Source organism: Carcharhinus amblyrhynchos, chromosome 5 (genome assembly GCF_965287045.1).
Source record: "Carcharhinus amblyrhynchos chromosome 5, sCarAmb.v2.hapA, whole genome shotgun sequence".
NCBI lineage: Eukaryota > Metazoa > Chordata > Chondrichthyes > Carcharhiniformes > Carcharhinidae > Carcharhinus > Carcharhinus amblyrhynchos.
The window spans coordinates 49525209-49542835 of record NC_137328.1 but is presented as its reverse complement, the minus strand read 5'-3'; the positions used below and the strand labels follow the sequence as shown (position 1 = coordinate 49542835).

The window sequence follows — 17627 nt, the reverse complement described above, 5'->3', positions numbered from 1 at the left end:
TCTGAAAGCAACTACCGAATATACTCATAAAAGCAAGTGAGAAGGGCAGAAAAAAGAATGATTTACATTTCTACAGTGTCTTTCATAACCTAAGAATTTTCTAAGGTTATACAACTAATTAAACACTGTGGAAGCATAGGCAAAAGTAGTGTGGGTTTGGACAAGTTAGAGGATAGTAATGCTGAGGATTTAGAGAGTTTCAGAAACCTGTACAGGGTATGTAAAATAGGGGAAGAATATAATGACAGTAAACTGGTTAAGAATGTAAAAATAGAATGAAAGAGCTTTTGTTAATGTATATTCAAAAGAGTAGCTGAAGTAAACCGTAGTCCCTTGGAGGCAGAGAAATAATTATCATGGAGAGTGAGGAAATGATCAAGATATTGATTAAATAAGTTGCACCTTCTCAGAATGACATGCTAGAATTAGAGGGTACCCATAGGGTTAATAAGGGTGAGGGACTTAAGGCAATTAATACCAGCAGGGAAAACATATCAGGAAAACTTAAAAAGGATTAAAATCTAAAAAAACTTTCTAGACTTGATGGTCTATATCGTAGGGTTCGAAAAGAGGTTGCGGCAGACAAGGCACAGTGCCAAACACCAGGGCCCAAGTTTCTATCTTCAAACTGACGCAATGAAGACATAACAAAAGCAACACCCATGTGCCTGATAAAAAGGTGGCAATGAGGCACTCAACCATCTGAGCCGAGTTAGGTGTAACGTATACCATTTCCAGTCGGGCAGTGCAAGGCGCTTGTTAACTCAACAGCTTCAAAGAGGCTGTGAGTGAGAGGGGTTTGGTGGTGTGGTGGCAACAAGGCTGCAGCAAGTAAGCGAGAATCTGTATGTCAGTGAGAGAAGAAGTACTGGGCAAATTATTCTTCAGCTCAATCCAAAGAGATTCCATTTCGGCTCCCTTGTACTTAAATTCTATGCTTTAATGTTGTGATGTTAGGATCAACATCTATCTCAGTGACCTGTTCTGCATATTTTACTACATCAGAGTCTATCCAGAGTCAGATACATAACTGGAAGGCATTCTCAGCGCTCAGGCTTTATTGTAGGTGGCTCCAACAGCAAAGCAGGCAGAAGCAGCCGACAATAAATTTTTCCACATGTGGGGCTACCAAAAACCAATGTATCTTTTTACTGGCAGATCATTAACTGGATGTTATTCTTGTTTGGGATGATGGGTGGCAGTGGGGAATCCAGGCTAACATACTTTTGAAAGCTGGGAAGTTAACTTACGTCCTGCAAATAGGAATACCAAGTGTCCACTTGATCCCAGGTTAAGGTGAAGAAAGTCCAAGTCCCAGGGTCTCCTCCCCTCCTCAGCTATGAAAGTTTTGTACAGCCTCTTCAAGGCTGGTAACATGGTAGCACATCAAATCAGGGTGGCTGTGCTAGAGGCCACAGGTTAAGGGACTAAGGCCACAGATGGGTAACCCATAGGTGAAGACTTTGAGAAATCTGAACTCTGCAATGAAGAGTTACACAACTGAAATATACCTTGGTAAGGGACAATGAGCATGGCACGGTGTCAATGGCCATGGGACAACCATTACCCCTTCCACAGTTTTTCCAATGTATCAAGGGTCCACAGCAAGGTCAACACTGAAAACTCTGGAGGAGGCAGTTGTAACATCGTCAAGTTTACAAGAAAAAACACAGAAAAACCAGGTCTGTACTTTTTTACTCGCTATTAAACAATAGCTGATGGTGTCCTGGCATAACAAGGTGCCAAGGAGGCCATGTGCCTGACAATGAGGATATGGGGTCTTTGATTAGTACTTCAGCCTAAAGAAGAATCTGGTCAATGGAAGAGCAAAATTCAGAGGAGCTAGAGGCAGGGTAAATCCACTGATTCCTTTACTAATGATTTGTATTGTTTGGCTAGTACTTGCGGTTATGAAGCTTTAATGTGCAAGTTAGTTTATGACCCTTTCCCAATTGGTGTACACAATGATTGTTATTGGATTTTCTGCAAACCGGAGAGGACTTGCTCTGAGAGAAGGCTGAATAGATTGCCAGGCTGGAGGATCTGCAACAGCAGAATTGGAATGTGCTTTAGGGAAAGGTTGAGGCTTGAGACGGGCCAATCCAGACTGTAGGCCAAATGTTGGGAGCCCTGCTCATTGGAAAGCCAGCAAAAAAGCCACCAAAAATGCCGAAGGGTCAGGGAGCCCCTTCTGCCTATTTCATAATACTCTCAATGCAGTACCGAATGACAACACTGCAATAAAGACTATACAGCAGCAGGGGGAGCCGAATGTTTTCACTGAGGCAAGCCTGGGCATTTTAAACAGTTTTGCAGATCTAAAACACAGTTTAATAAGAAAACTGGAACAAGCTTCCAACTGAACTGAGGTCCAGGAAATCAAAAATACAGCACTTCAACCTGAGGATTTCCCAGGAGAACTCAAAGAAGCCAAGAAACAGTTCTGGTCCAATAATTACATGAAAAGAATTTAAACTGAACATTGGGGCAGGAGTCACAGTCTTATTGGGCAAATTGGACTGGCTCCTGAACTGAATTAAAGAAGCAAAAATCTAACCAGCTGACTTACAGCTGCAAGGACCAGGAGCCACAGACCTTAAAATGAAGGTCAGTTTACGACAACCCTGAGGTATGAATATAAATACATTAACAAAATTCTTACAGAATCAGCAAATTTCTCTAATCAGTGGGTCAGTGTGTCTTCTGTAGAAGACTTGGTTGTCTACATAAGGTCAATGAGATAACAGTGGAAGACAGCAGAGAAATGCTCAGGGATGAATTTCCAATGTGGGCTGAAGGACGGGCAAAACTTGAAACTGCAGTAGAATGTGGAGTCCACTCGTTATGCAGTGAATCTTGAAAATGCTGATGTTGGGAGTTCCTTGGATATACTCGTACAGTGAATGCACATATAGGTTAGCACATAGGTACAGCAAAAAATAAAGAGGGAAATAGAATATTGGCTTCTAATGCAAAGGGATTGGAGTATGATAATAAGTCTAGCTACATTTGTACAGGGCTTTGGTTAGACCACACCTAGGTTACTGCATGCACTTTTGTTCTCCATATTTATGGAAGGATATGCTTGATGGTGGCACAAAGGTTCACTAGATTGGTCCCTTGGGCAACAGTTGTTCCATAAAGAGAAACTAAGTAAACTGAACGAATATATTTTCTGGAGTTTAGAAGAAAGAAATTTGATCTCTTTGAAACTTGATCTCTTCAGAAGGGACTTGACTGGTTAGGCACAGACATTGCTAATGCTGGCTGAGAAATCTAGAACACAGGTACGCAGCCTCAGGATAGAGAATTCAGATTAAGATAAGGGTAGTTTCTTCATTCAGTGGGTTGTGAAGAGTTAAAATTCACTCATGTAAATGGTTGTGGATGCTCCATTATTGAATATATTTAAGTCTGGGATAGATAGATTTTTGATCTCTTATGGAATCAAGAGATATGTGGAGCAGGCAGGAAAAGTGAAATTGAGTAGATGACCAGCCATGACTATACTGAATGGTGAAACAGGCTTGAGGGTCATATGATCTATTCATGGTTCCAGTTCTTAGACTTTTGGCAAAAATTCCAATGAACAAGACTGCAGGTGGCAAATATATTGATAAAGAAACTAGCCTCAGATGGACTGTGGCAAGAGTAGAATACAATACAGTCCCTACAATGCAGATAGAGGTCATTCGGCTCATCGAGTCTGCACCGACCACAATACCCCCCCCCAGACCTTATTCCCATAACCACACATATTTATCTTGCCAATCTGCTGACACTAGGGTTCATTTTGCATGGCCAATCAACCTAATCCGCACATCTTTGGACTGTGGGAAGAAACCAGAGCACCTGGAGGAAGCCCATGCAGACACTGGGAGAATGTGCAAACTCCACAGACAGCTGCTCAAGGCCGGAATTTAACCTGGGACCCTGGCACTGGGAGGTGGCAGTGCTAACTAGATCTAGATAGGCTGGGCGAATGGGCCAGGAACTGGCAAATGGAATTTAATGTTGGCAAGTGCGAGGTGGTCCACTTTGGTAGGAATAATGGTAGGAAGGACTATTACTTACGTGGCGAAAAACTGCAGCAGGCGACGGTGCAGAGGGACCTCGGGGTCCCTGTGCATGAGTCGCAAAAACCCAGCTTGCAGGTGCAGCAGGTGGTCAGGAAGGCAAATGGGATGCTGGCCTTCATAGCGAGGGGAGTTGAATATAAAAGTAGGGAGGTCTTGCTGTGGCTGTATAGGGCATTGGTGAGGCCGCAGCTGGAGTACTGTGTGCAGTTTTGGGCGCCGCACTTATGCAAGGATATTTTGGCCTTGGAGGGAGTGCAGAGGAGGTTTACTAGGCTGATACCGGAGTTGAGGGGGTTGAGCTATGAGGACAGGCAGGCTTGTACTCGTTAGAGTTTAGAAGAATGAGGGGAGATCTCATTGAGACATATAAGATGATGAATGGGATGGATAGGATAGAGGTGGAGAGACTCTTCCCGCTCAAAAAAGACAGTAGGACTAGGGGGCACAGCCTCAAGATAAAGGGGGGGGCGGTTTAGAACAGAGTTGAGGAGGAACTTCTTCACTCAAAGGGTGGTGAATCTCTGGAATTCTCTGCCCGTTGAAGTGGTGGAGGCTGCCTCGCTAAATATTTTTAAGACGCGGGTTGATGGGTTTTTGATAAGCGAGGGGATTAAGGGTTATGGGGAGGGGGCGGGAATGTGAAACTGAGCCACGACAGATCAGCCATGATCTTATTGAATGGCGGGGCAGGCTCGAAGGGCTAGATGGCCTACTCCTGCTCCTATTTCTTATGTTCTTATGTTCACCACTGTGCCACCATGCTGCCACAGTTCTAGTGGGTGATATTACAAAATTAAGGTGGCTGTTGCAGTGAATGTGGGGTTGAAAACGCAATTGAAGAGTCAAACATGGCAGCAAGAATGCAAACCATCCAGTTCAGCCCAAGAGTGGTTAGGAAAAAGGAAAGGGAGTTGAGACTTGGTCAGAATGACAGATGATGGTATCATCTGAAAACATTGAGCAATGTGGGGATTGGGAGTCAAGGCACATCCAAAAGCATTCTGATGGTACAGACGCAATAGCAAAAATGAAAGAGTGGAAAGTCGAGTTTGGCATCACTGTAGTGCACATCTGCAGATAACTGACAGTTAACAAGTAGAAATGGATGAAAAGAGCATCAAGGACAAATCTCTGCAGGACTCCGAAGGTGCTGTGACAACAATAAGGGAAACCATCGGGGAAGAAAACATACCCGTGTTCATATAGCCAAGAATAGAACCAAGTGGGAGCAGAGACATAAAGCCGGTCAATGGAGAAGAGACAATTGTAAAGGATAGTGAGAACTCTTTTGTTTGTTCATGGGATGTGGGCGTTAGAGGCAAGGTCAGCATTTATCGTCTATCCCCAACCCCAACAGTGCAAGTACAATCACTGTGGAAGAAGTTCCAAGATTTTGGTCCAGTGACAATGGAGAAAAAAAAGCCACATATTTCCAAGTCTAGATGGTGCATGACTTGGAAGGGAGCTTGCAGATGGTGGTGTTTTCTTGAGCCTGCAGTCCTTGTTCTGCTGGATGATAAAGACCAGGAGTTGGAAGGTGCTGTTGAAGGAGCCTGGGTGAGTTTATGGCACTATATAACAGCGATGGAGAGAGTGAATATTCAAGGGTAGAAAACTGCTTTATCCTCGGATGGTGTTGCGCTTCATGAGTTCTGTTGCTACATTACACTACTGATTTGTGCCTAATAGATGGTGGACAGGCTTTGGGAGTCAGGAGGTGAGTTACACATCACAGAATTTCCTGACTCTGACCTACACTGATAGCCACAGTATTTATATGGCTAGTCCAGTTCAGTTTCTGGTCAATGGCAAGCCCCCCAAGAATGTCGATTGTTGGGGGATTCAGTGATGGTAATGCAGTTGATTGTCAAGTTGAGGTAATCAGTTTATTTTTTGTTGGAGATGGCCATTTCCTTGCCACTTATTAGTCTAATCCTGAATATTATCCAGATCTTCTTGGAGGTGGACATGGACTGTTTCATCATCTGCAAGATCACCAACCTTCATGGAGGCAAGGAAAGAAAATTGGGTAATCCAAAGACAATTTAACCCAGTCCCTTAGACTTCATTGAACATAGTGTTGTGTGGCCCTAGGCTAAGGGCTCCCAGGAGAAAATTCTCTCAGATAAAAGGAGATGCAGGATTAATGATATGCTGCATCCACAAACAGGTATATTATGAAAATACAAAGTGCCAAGGAGAGACTAAATGCCAGTACCTTTTGCCTTTAGTGTTTGCCCTCCCAGCATCAGCTTTGGGGAAAACTGCTTTTGTAAGTTAACTCAAGACCCTGGTATTATTTGCAAATTCATTGACTACTTGGCTCAAACCAAAAAAATCTAAAAAAAGAGACTGGGCGTCTTTTGGGAATAGAACTTATTGATATTCATTGGCCTGTATAATATAACCTAGTCTTGTAAACAGACTTAAGACATCCCAATTTGACACAGCAGGTTTGGTGCAAAGAACAGTAAAGGGCCTCAAAGACAACTCCATTCAGCCCTTCCCAACTGCAACATATTAATCACATTTTAAAGTAGTGTTTATTTATTAGTGCCACAAACAGGCTTACATTAACACTACAATGAAGTTACTGTGAAAATCCCCCAGTCACCACATTCTGGTACCTGTTCGGGTATACTGAGGAAGAATTCACCATGGCCAATGTACCAAACCCGCACATTTTTAAACTGTGGGAGGAAGCTGGAGGACCCCAGAGAAAACCCACACAGACACAGGGAGAACATGCAAATGCCACACAGACAGTGACCCAAGCTGGGAATCGAACCCAGGTCCTCGACACTGTGAGGCAGCAATGTTAACCACTGTGCCAACCTGCCACCCATAATCAAAGTGGAGAATGTGGACAAGAGTATAACATGCAGATGGCTCACAAGCAATCAAATTTAGCTTTACTGTATGGAAGACAAAAGGGATGTGGTACGTAAAGCTAAGACACATGGATACCCAAAACACAAAAACACACAAAGCTGCTGACAGCTGAGGAGTGCGAGTTATCTTAATTGTCTTAAGAATCAGAATGAAGGGCAAAAACATTTTTCCATTATTTTCTTCCATCAAATATTGAATCATTATTTCATTACAGGACAAGAGCAACAGCCAAAATGTTCCCCTAACCTTGGCCATCCCAGCTAGCGAGCAGAGCACTAATGATATCATTAGCCTATGTCCAGTGAGCACGTCTTCTGCGTCTGCAAACTGAACTCGAGCTATAGAAACTGGGTAGGGATGGGGTCCAGTTGGCATCAGGGAATCATTTTTAGGTCTTGGCTTTGGGTAGTGTGACTAGTTCAGTCAATAGTGTCACGAGCAGGTATATTAAAGAGATTTGAATCAGCAGTGGGCTGATAAATTAGCTGCTCATGTTGGTAATAGTAGAGCAAAAGAACAATGTATTACTGTGAAGGGCTAAGGAATGAGGGAGGAATAAAAGAAATATCAGCAGCAATCAACCTAATCTGTGAAATTCCTATTATATCAAAACTTATGTTATCGAAAAGTCAGACACGAGGAGTACATGCCATATCAATTATTCAAGATTCTGTTGATGACACCAAGATTGGGGGAACGGCAAATTGTGCGGAGGGTGTGGAGAGTCTGCAGAAGGATCTAGATAGGCTGGGCGAATGGGCCAGGAAATGGCAAATGGAATTTAATGTTGGCAAGTGTGAGGTGGTCCACTTTGGTAGGAATAATGGTAGGAAGGACTATTACTTACGTGGCGAAAAACTGCAGCAGGCGACGGTGCAGAAGGACCTCGGGGTCTTGCGCATGAGTCGCAAAAACCCAGCTTGCAGGTGCAGCAGGTGGTCAGGAAGGCGAATGGGATGCTGGCCTTCATAACGAGGGGGATTGAATATAAAAGTAGGGAAGTCTTGCTGCAGCTGTATAGGGCATTGGTGAGGCCGCAGCTGGAGTACTGTGTGCAGTTTTGGGCGCCGCACTTTGGCCTTGGAGGGAGTGCAGAGGAGGTTTACTAGGCTGATACCAGAGTTGAGGGGGTTGAGCTATGAGGACAGGCTGAATAAACTAGGCTTGTACTTGTTAGAGTTTAGAAGAATGAGGGGAGATCTCATTGAGACATATAAGATGATGAATGGGATGGATAGGATAGAGGTGGAGAGACTCTTCCCGCTCAAAAAAGACAGTAGGACTAGGGGGCACAGCCTCAAGATAAAGGGGGGGCGGTTTAGAACGGAGTTGAGGAGGAACTTCTTCACTCAAAGGGTGGTGAATCTCTGGAATTCTCTGCCCGTTGAAGTGGTGGAGGCTGCCTCGCTAAATATTTTTAAGACGCGGGTTGATGGGTTTTTGATAAGAGAGGGGATTAAGGGTTATGGGGAGAGGGCGGGAAAGTGGAACTGAGCCACGACATATCAGCCATGATCTTATTGAATGGCGGGGCAGGCTCGAAGGGCTAGATGGCCTACTCCTGCTCCTATTTCTTATGTTCTTATATAAATAATTTTAAGTATTACTTTAAAAATTACATACCAAGTTTCACATATAGCACCCCAGTGGCCGTGATGGTTTTATTGCCATTAGATGCGACACACTGGTAGTAGCCTGTGTCTGTTGTATCCAGGTCTTGAATTCGAAGTCGAGAACCGTATTCTGTTTTCCTTATTGTGATCCGCCTTGCTTCTTGAAAAACCGGCGCATCATTTTTCAGCCATCTTATATTCGGAAGTGGGTTGCCTGCAACTTTGCAGTACAGAGTCGCTGTCTGTCCTTGTACGATAGTGATATTGTTCACAGGCGCCAGAAAGGTCAGAAAATAACCTGAAGGTGAAAGGTCAGCATTTAATATCTAGGTAATGTTTCAAATTCTCAAATTCCAGTTGCATGCACAAGAGTCAATTATTCAAAATTTCACTGTATCCAATTCATTTTCAAAAAAGCCACAGAAGCATCAAGATACATTGTTAATTGACTTGAATTTAGACTAAAAATGCATTTACAATGTCACATGACAAAAAAAGTATCATTAAAACTCTACAGCAACCTCAAAATACTGATTGAGATTAATTTAAAATTGGTAAGGAGTTTTAACTACATATTAGAAAATGTATGTATAGAACTGATTAACAGAAGAACATTATAGACCTATGAAAATGACAACCCCTCTGTAGCAGTTTGAATACAGTACCAAAGATATTTGAAGTAAAACACAAAGTGCTAGCAAAAACTGAGAAGATCTGGTAGCACCTGTAGTGAGTGAAACAGAGTTAATGTTTTGTGTGCGTACCAGTCTTCTTCAGAGCTGAGGAGAGTAATGTGATGGGGTTTTTTGTTGTTGAAAAAAGCAAGAGGATCAAGTGGAACAAAAGGGTAGCTCAGGGGTTGGTCAGAGGGTGGAAGAGATTAAGTACCAAAAATGTAGACTGCTGAAACCAGATAGTCAAAGCTTTTTTGTTTTGCACTCCTCAGAACACTTCACAAGAATATCAGCGTAAGAGGAAAACAACTTATAATTTGAGAAGAGAATACTGATTGATTGGCAAACGGACTCTGATTGGTAGAGGTGTTGTCAGAGAGAATACACCAGTTATTGGTGACTGACAGATAACTGCCAAGCATTGTTTGAAGTTTAAACCAGGCAGGTTGACCCTGATTGGGTCAAGGCATTGCCCTGGGAAACAAGTCAGCAAATGAGTGTCGCCAATTTTGTTTTGCTGAAACAGGTGCAATGTACGTACAAGTTCTTTCCATCTGCAAACAACTGGGCCATGATTTAATATATGTAGCTTCCAATCCATGCAAATGCACAACACTACAAGCCTGACTGATAATATGGTCACTTGTCAATGTAAATCTCAGCACACTAAGGATTATTCAACAAATGTTGTCCAATTACAGAAACATATTTAATGTTGGATTCTGCGTTCTGAGTTTTGCAGGTTTGGTATGGTCTGTATATTGTATATGCTGGTTGGGTATGGTCAGCACCTTGTATATGCTGGTTGGGTATGGACTGTATCTTGCCCATTGCGAAAAGCAGAGGAGGCATACTGTTCAATATGATTCATGGCCAACCTACCTAGCATCACACTGGCACTGAAGTTCATTGCCACATTACTCATTTGTGCAAAAGGTTTTTCGGCTTGATGACAGCATCCTATTAGTGACAAATACCACTTTGTTTCACACTCATAGTAGCAGTGTGAAACAGCCATTGAGATATCTTGCTGAAGGTTAATCCAAGGTAGACTGGGTACTTTTAGGGCCTAACTCCACCACTTTTGGCCCTTCCATGAATTTGCATATATTAAGAATTGGGGAAAATTAAGATCAAAAATGATGAAATTTGGATAAAAAGGAAAGGGGAACTGATCAGGGCATCTGCCTGAAGGGGTTTTGACATGTGAATTAGCACATCAGCGTGAAAAGCAAGTGTTTACCTATGTGACTGGGAGAAAAAATGGGATGTCGAAGAGTAAGTTCAGAGTGGAGAGATAAGGAAATTGACACATGAACAGCAACTACCATTACAGTCACACCCAACTACAGAAACAGTATCGCAAAAGAGTTGTTACTAAACAGTTAGCCGGTTAAGATCCAAAACTTGAACTGAAGATTTTTCCTTTGCTGAAACTGAAGACAGTTTTCCCAAAAGTGACCAAATAACCTGTGTGTTTTAATTATCAGCTGAACTTAGCTCATAGATTTATATATTAGATTCTGCTTGGGAACAAAGGAGTGTGTTTGAGTTCAGGAAACATAGGTAGTTGGGAACTAAGAGTAATTTCATGTAATACTATGTGTATATAACCATCAGTGTAATTAAGTGTTGCAGTGTATTATAATCCATCTTGTTATATATTTAAGTTAATAAATATTCTTTATTAATTGAGCACACCATGACCTAACTGTTCCTCCCTGGGTTGGAATATCTTTTCTCGCAGATATCAACTTGAAAAGATACACCACTAAGAACCAGTGTTCCTTCCAAGGTTTTGGGATATTCTCACATTTAACATCAGTAGAATTCTGAACACACAATATACAGCGCAAAATGAGTATTTATTGAAATCATGAACTTTACAACTCACACTATTCCATTCTGTTTTAATGACACCCTGTATGCCCAAGTAGATGCTGTTGCCTCTCAGCCCAGCTCTCTCAAACACCTTTGTTGAGTTCCATGAGAAATGTGTCTTTGATGAAAAGATACCTAGCCTCCTACCCCTTGCACATTTTTAATAGATAGATGATACATTCGCTACATTTCAATCCACAGCTGCATATAATAATTTCCTTGTCTTAGAGGGTTCCATCCTGTGTTCAAACTCACATCTGAAATGCAACAGTCAAGTGAATTCCTCTTCCTTTAGCTGAGAAATCTGTCGGGGGATTCTCTATTGCAATTTACTTTCATAAGATGTTTTTTACTGATAAGATGTTTTTGCGCTGCGTATTGTGCAAACTCATGAATGGACCTAAGGCCAGCACTTTAGACCCTAAAAGGTGCCTGGTCTGCAGGTTACCCTGAAAGAACATGATTTCTAAAATGTACCTGGCAGATCAATCCATTCATCTGAAAAAATGGTTTTATTCTAAACTGTTTACTTGTCTCTTCTTTCATTGTGACCAGCCTGCCTTTTTTTTTTGTAAATTTTGTGCTTAGAATTACAACAATTGAGGATAGAATTTGCAGATTCAGGCTAACACAGGAGGCTCTAAAAAAATGGCAGGCAACAGTTCAGTTCCCATTTCCGATAAATTCTTTTTTTTGGAGTGGAACGGCGGAGTATAAATCACAGGGGAGGGGAGGGAAGCTAAATTCAGCAAAGCAATTTGATACAACTGCTAAGTTCAAACCTACCCCATTTTTCTGTGTTCCAAGAGGCTTGAATTAAAGTATGGAAGTCACAAATTTGTGAAGGGCACAGAAAGTCTGTTCGAATGTCATGCTCTGAAGTTTTTGTAAATCTGCAGCCCTTTAAACATGGAAAAAAAACTGGCTGAAGCTGTCAGTTAGAGAGTTTAAAAAATAAACACGCTCTGCTAGACTGCTTTGATTGACAGTCCATTTGGTGCCGGTTAGATAAAAAAATCATTACTATCTGATCCTGCCATAAAGTTCTTTGTTAACATTTCCCAAGGACTACTATTCCAGCTGATGTCACAATGAATGTTTAGCTGAGTTCCAAATGGTCCAAAATCACTCATCTCGTTAACTGGGCTCAGTTAATATTTTGCTTGACTGTTCTAGAGGGTATGAAAGAATCAGCTGTCTTTGATGTGGCTACTAATTATTACTGTTTTCACAAAAGATTGGACACACGAAGGGTTTTAAAATCTTTGAATGGGTTTCATGAATGGGAATGTTTCTCCCAATATCAAGGTTGGTGAGCATTACACCATCCCACCACCACCATTATTACCCCCATTTCAGTGTGAAAATTAACTGTATTGAGGCCCTTTAAACCGAGGTGGATCTGCCAAGTTGGAAGATTTCCCAACTTGTGCTACTGGCCTTATAGCAAAAATCCAGCCCTTGGAGTTCTTTTATTTTGGTGTCCGAGGAGAAGAAAAAGAGAGAAACAAAGGAGATGCTTTGAAACACTTTAATGCAGGGGAATTGTCAAAAAGAGTGAAATTCTATATGGTTATGGAGAATTGTTGGAAAGAGATGAGAAAATCATAGGCTAAAATAGACAACAAAGCAAAACCCATATCATTACCTTGGAAAGTACCTGCATTAATGAAAGGAGCTGCTATATGGGATTATGATAGTGGCTATAATAGACTTGGTTTAAATGTGGGCAGGAATGTGTAGTTCAGAAGGGATAGAAAAGAAAAAGATGGAACAGGGAAGCCAAGGCTGACGGCAACGATAGGTGGTGGCTGGCAATGCAAACCAAATATATTCCAATAAGGAGGAAAGACGAAGCATCAGAGTAAGAGCTCTCTAAACAGCAAAAATATGACTAAAATAGAACAAAAGAAAAAGGCTTATGACAAATGTCAGGTACAGAATACAATCGAAAATCAGGCAGAATATAAAGTAAGCAGGAAAGTTCAAAAAGGCCAAGGACAAAAAGTGAGACGGTTTGAGAAAAGATTAGTAGGTAACATAAAAAGTCAACCCAAACTAGGAGCTGAAAGAATGGTATGGTCAGTTAACGAGAAATGAGGGAATTTTTTTGATGCAAAGAATATGACTGTGGAACCAAATGAATACTTTCCATGTTTTCACTAGAGAGAAGGATTGCTGCCAATGCAGCAGTAAAGGAGGATGTTGGAGGGATACTGGATGGGATAAAAATAGATTAAGAAGGGCGTACTTAAAAGACTGGCAGCATTCAAATATAGAGAAGCCACCCAGTGCAGATGTGATTCATTCGAAGTTACTCAGGGAAATAACTGTGGAAATTCAATACATTTGGCCACAATCTTCCTCCTTATCTATGAAAATGGTACTGGCAGACTGAAGAGTTTCAAGTATTGCATCCTCAAAAGTGTGGAGTGGAATAAATCTGGTAAGAACAGGTCGGTCACCCAAATGTCAGTGATGAGAAAACTATTAGAGACCATTGTCGAGGTCCAAATTAATTTGAGTCAGATTATCATGAAGGGCAAGGGGTGAATGCAAATAACACTTCAAACATTAATTCTGGGTGGAGTTAACCTGTCCTTCATAAGACCAGCCTAAACAAATGGTCTGGACTTTGTGTTTAAATTATTTAGTGTAAATTAAAAAGGAACTTCCAGTGATTATACATGCACAGTTCATTCACAGTTCTTGTGATTGCAGAAATCAAGAGTAGCTGTTTGAGTTTCTCTGTTCCTCCACAAGCTTCGCTTGAACAGTCTTTCTCAGAGAGACTTGGCATTGAAACAGTGTGAAATTTCTGCAGCAACTGTTGAAAACAACTCACTGGCACTGTAAATTTATGTTTATAAAGTGCAGAATCTCATTCCGTTAGATTTCAATTATTGATGATATTTTAAAAAGGTATTTTCTTTCTTTCATGTCTCCTTGCCTTTTAATCCCATGTTTCTTTACCTCTCTTTATTTCTATTTCCGTATTTGTTTTAACATTGAATTAACCAAACTAATATGAACCACTTCTTAGTTCATATCCTGCACTATTGATTTCTGTTTCTTTTTTAATTTGATTGGTCAAGTCCATTTACAATGTGCCCTGTTCAAATGGGTCCCCAATTCTCTTTAGAATCTGTAGCAGTACTGAAAAGGCTTTCTAACCAAAGCAAGTTCAGTGCAACATCCCATAGACAATCTATGGACAAGTTTAAACTTAAGTGAACAATTAGTGTTGTTCATTCATCACAGAACAAAATCCAGCCAACTGTGTCTATCGTAGCTTTGTTTCAACAATTCTGAGGGAATATTTGATCTTCAGAGGCATAACAGCCCCATTAGGTAACTAACAGGGGAGTAGGAGCTGGGATGATTTTATATTTTAACTTATGGTTCACAGAGATCAATATTTTTGCTGCTGCACACAACATATTCCTGACATTTCTCTTGTCTCACATATTCAGATGCAGGCTTTGATTAGCTCTGAGGTTAAGAGCCAAATGTTCAGAATTTGATAAGTGCACATAGCAATAAAGATTTAATCCTTCCCCACTTTAGATGCTAACTTCAACAAATTCCTAAATGATAAATAGACTCTATTTGGATAAGAAATCAGGCTTCTTGAGAGTTTAGGATGCATTGAAAACTTTTATCAGAAAGGAAATATCACATATACATAAAAACGTTAAGGATTTTATGATACAATTCAAGCAGCTGGAGTGCAGATTTAGGATTCCAGGCTGTGAGGAAGAGCCAAAAAAAAGATTGCCTCACTTAAACAGACTCAGTTTAAACAGGATAAAGGATAAAAGAAGAAAAGTCCTTGGAAATTCTGTGATGAAGCAAAAATTCAAATCTTGAGCATGAAACTAGATATTTCAATAACACATCTCTCCTCTTCAGTCTAGGCAGTTAAAATGAGCAGTCTGCTTTCAAGTCATGTACACACGAATGTAATGTAAATAACTAATAGTATGAGACTTAACAAGGTCAGTGTGTCGGTATTACAGATTCAAATTCACAGGAGGATAACAGAAGAAAGATGAGCTGAAATTATTCTCCCTGGCTTTCAGAGAACCACTGAAGACAGGTGCTATTTTCTATGCCCCGATTCCTAAACCAGATTGTGAAACCTTTGTTCGTGCCACCAGCCAATCTTCCTCATAAAAACAGATTGCAAGATCTTGGCCAAGTAACTGATAATACTGTACAGAACACATGGCGAGTTGGTATATGCAGATACATTTTACTGAGTTCAAAGAGGAACTTACAGCTGTAATGCCAGAGACTTCTGTGATGTAATTTACAACCACTAAGCTTGCTAAATTGCAGCATTGCCACTCAAACATTTTTGAGCAGGCAGAAGTGATTTGTTCCATGCACTCCTCGTATAATGAATTTTCAGCTGGTATTTGGGCTACAATCATATCTCTGCCGCTCAGCTATTCAGACTCACTTAATTACAATATCCATCTACCTCTTATTGGAATATTGTACTCAGAGTTGGCCCAGATGCGACTGGCCAATTTTATTTCTGTGCTGTAAAATGTTATGATTTACCCTGACATTTAGACTACAACCTGAAGTGGCTTAAAAAAAAAATCAAAAATCAGGAAATATCATGCATTTATGGAAAGTTATGGCACTATGGTTGGCACTGTTGCCTCACAGCATCAGGGACCCGGATTTGATTCCTGGTTTGGGTCACTGTGCGGATTCTGCTCGTACATGCTTTGTCTGCGTGGGTTTCCTCCGGTTGCTCTGGTTTCCTCCCACAGTCTGAAAGACGGGCTGGTTAAGTGTACTGGCCATGCTAAATTCTCCCTCAATGTACCTGAACAGGCGCTGGTGTGTGGCGACTAGGGGATTTTCGCAGTAACTTCACTGCAGTGTTAATGCAAGCCTACTTGTGACACTAATAAATAAACTTTAAACTTCACCATCTGTAGAAAGCTTAAGTGATTAACTTTGGCTGTGCAGTGCTCAATATTCATACAATTAATTGATTTCCTCTAGGCTTTATACAGGATCAGGACAGATGCTACTGAACCATCACTCCTTCACAGGTTATCTATTCTTTAAAAGATGAATATTTTAAACTGTCTCTTTGATTCAAGGTAAAATGACATAACAAAAAGGGCATGTGACTTCCTGCTCATTTGGCCCAGCAATAGGCTGATGTACCTAATGGATTCCAGCTCCTTGAAGACCGTGTTAGGGATCTGGAGCTGGAATTGGATGAACTTAGGATCATTCGGGAGGCAGAGACAGTTACAGATAAAAGCTACAGGGAGGTAATTATTCCTAGAAATGAAGATACTTGGGTGACTGTTAGAAGGGGTAAATAGTCAGTGCAGCAATTCCCTGTGGCCGTTCCTCTGTATAACAAGTATACTGTTTTGGATACTGCTGGGGGGGGGGGGGGGGGGGGGAACTTACCGGGGTAAGCCATGGGGTACAGGCTGCTGGCATAGAGTCTGTCCCTGTTGCTCAGAAGGGAAGGGGGAAGAGAAGTAGAGCATCAGTCATTGGGGACTCCAAAGTTAGGGGGACAGATAGGAGATTCTATGGATCGAGAGAGACTTGTGGTTGGTGTGTTGCCTCCCAGGTGCCAAGGTCCGTGGTGTCTCGGATCCTGTTTTCAGGATCCTTAAGGGGGAGGGTGACCAGCCCCAAGTCGTGGTCCACATAGGCACCAAAGACATAGGTAGGAAAAGGGATGTGGATGTTAGGCAAAAATTCAGAGTGTTAGAGCGGAAGCTTAGAGCTAGAACAAACAGAGTTGTTATCTCTAGTTTGTTACTCGTGCCACGTGCTAGCGAGGAGAGGAATAGGAAGAGACAGCAGTTGAACACGTGGCTTCAGGAATGGTGCAGGAGGGAGGGATTCAGATACCCGGATAATTGGGGCTTATTCTGGGGTAGGTGGGACCTCTACAAATGGGATGGTCTAGGCAGGAAGGTGGTGTGAAATATCTATTTCAATGCCAGGAGCATCCAGAACAAGGTAGGTGAACTTGCAGCATGGGTTAGTACCTGGGACTTTGATATTGTGGCCATTTCGGAGACATGGATAGAGCATGGACAGGAATGATTGCTGCAGATTCCAGGGTTTAGATGTTTCAATAAGATTAGGAAAGGTGGTAAAAGAGGGAAAGGTCTGGCATTGTTAGTCAAGGACAGTATCAAGGTGGCACAAAGGACATTTGATGAGGACTTGTCTACTAAGGTACTATGGGCTGAGGTTAGAAACAGAAAAGAGAGGTCACCCTGTTGTGAGTTTTCTCCAGGCCTATGAAAAGTTCCAGAGATGTAGAGAAAAGGATTGCACAGATGATTCTGGATAGGACCTAAAGTAACAGGGTAGTTGTTGTGAACGCTTTAACTTTACAAATATTGACTGGAAATGCTATAGTTTGAGTACTTTAGATAGGTCAGTGTTTGTCCAATGTGTGCAGGAGGGTTTCCTGACAGTACATA

At 41.5% G+C, this 17627-nt stretch overlaps 1 protein-coding gene across 3 annotated transcripts in view; it reads right to left on the bottom strand.

The window, feature by feature from the left end:
* Positions 1–17627, bottom strand: part of ror2 (receptor tyrosine kinase-like orphan receptor 2) — a 250042-nt gene that overhangs the window by 52964 nt on the left and 179451 nt on the right. For all 3 annotated transcript variants that reach the window (XM_080188746.1, XM_080188747.1, XM_080188748.1), the window contains one exon: positions 8595–8882. In XM_080188746.1, the coding sequence (XP_080044872.1) occupies positions 8595–8882 (288 nt within the window). The remainder of the gene's footprint in view (positions 1–8594; positions 8883–17627) is intronic.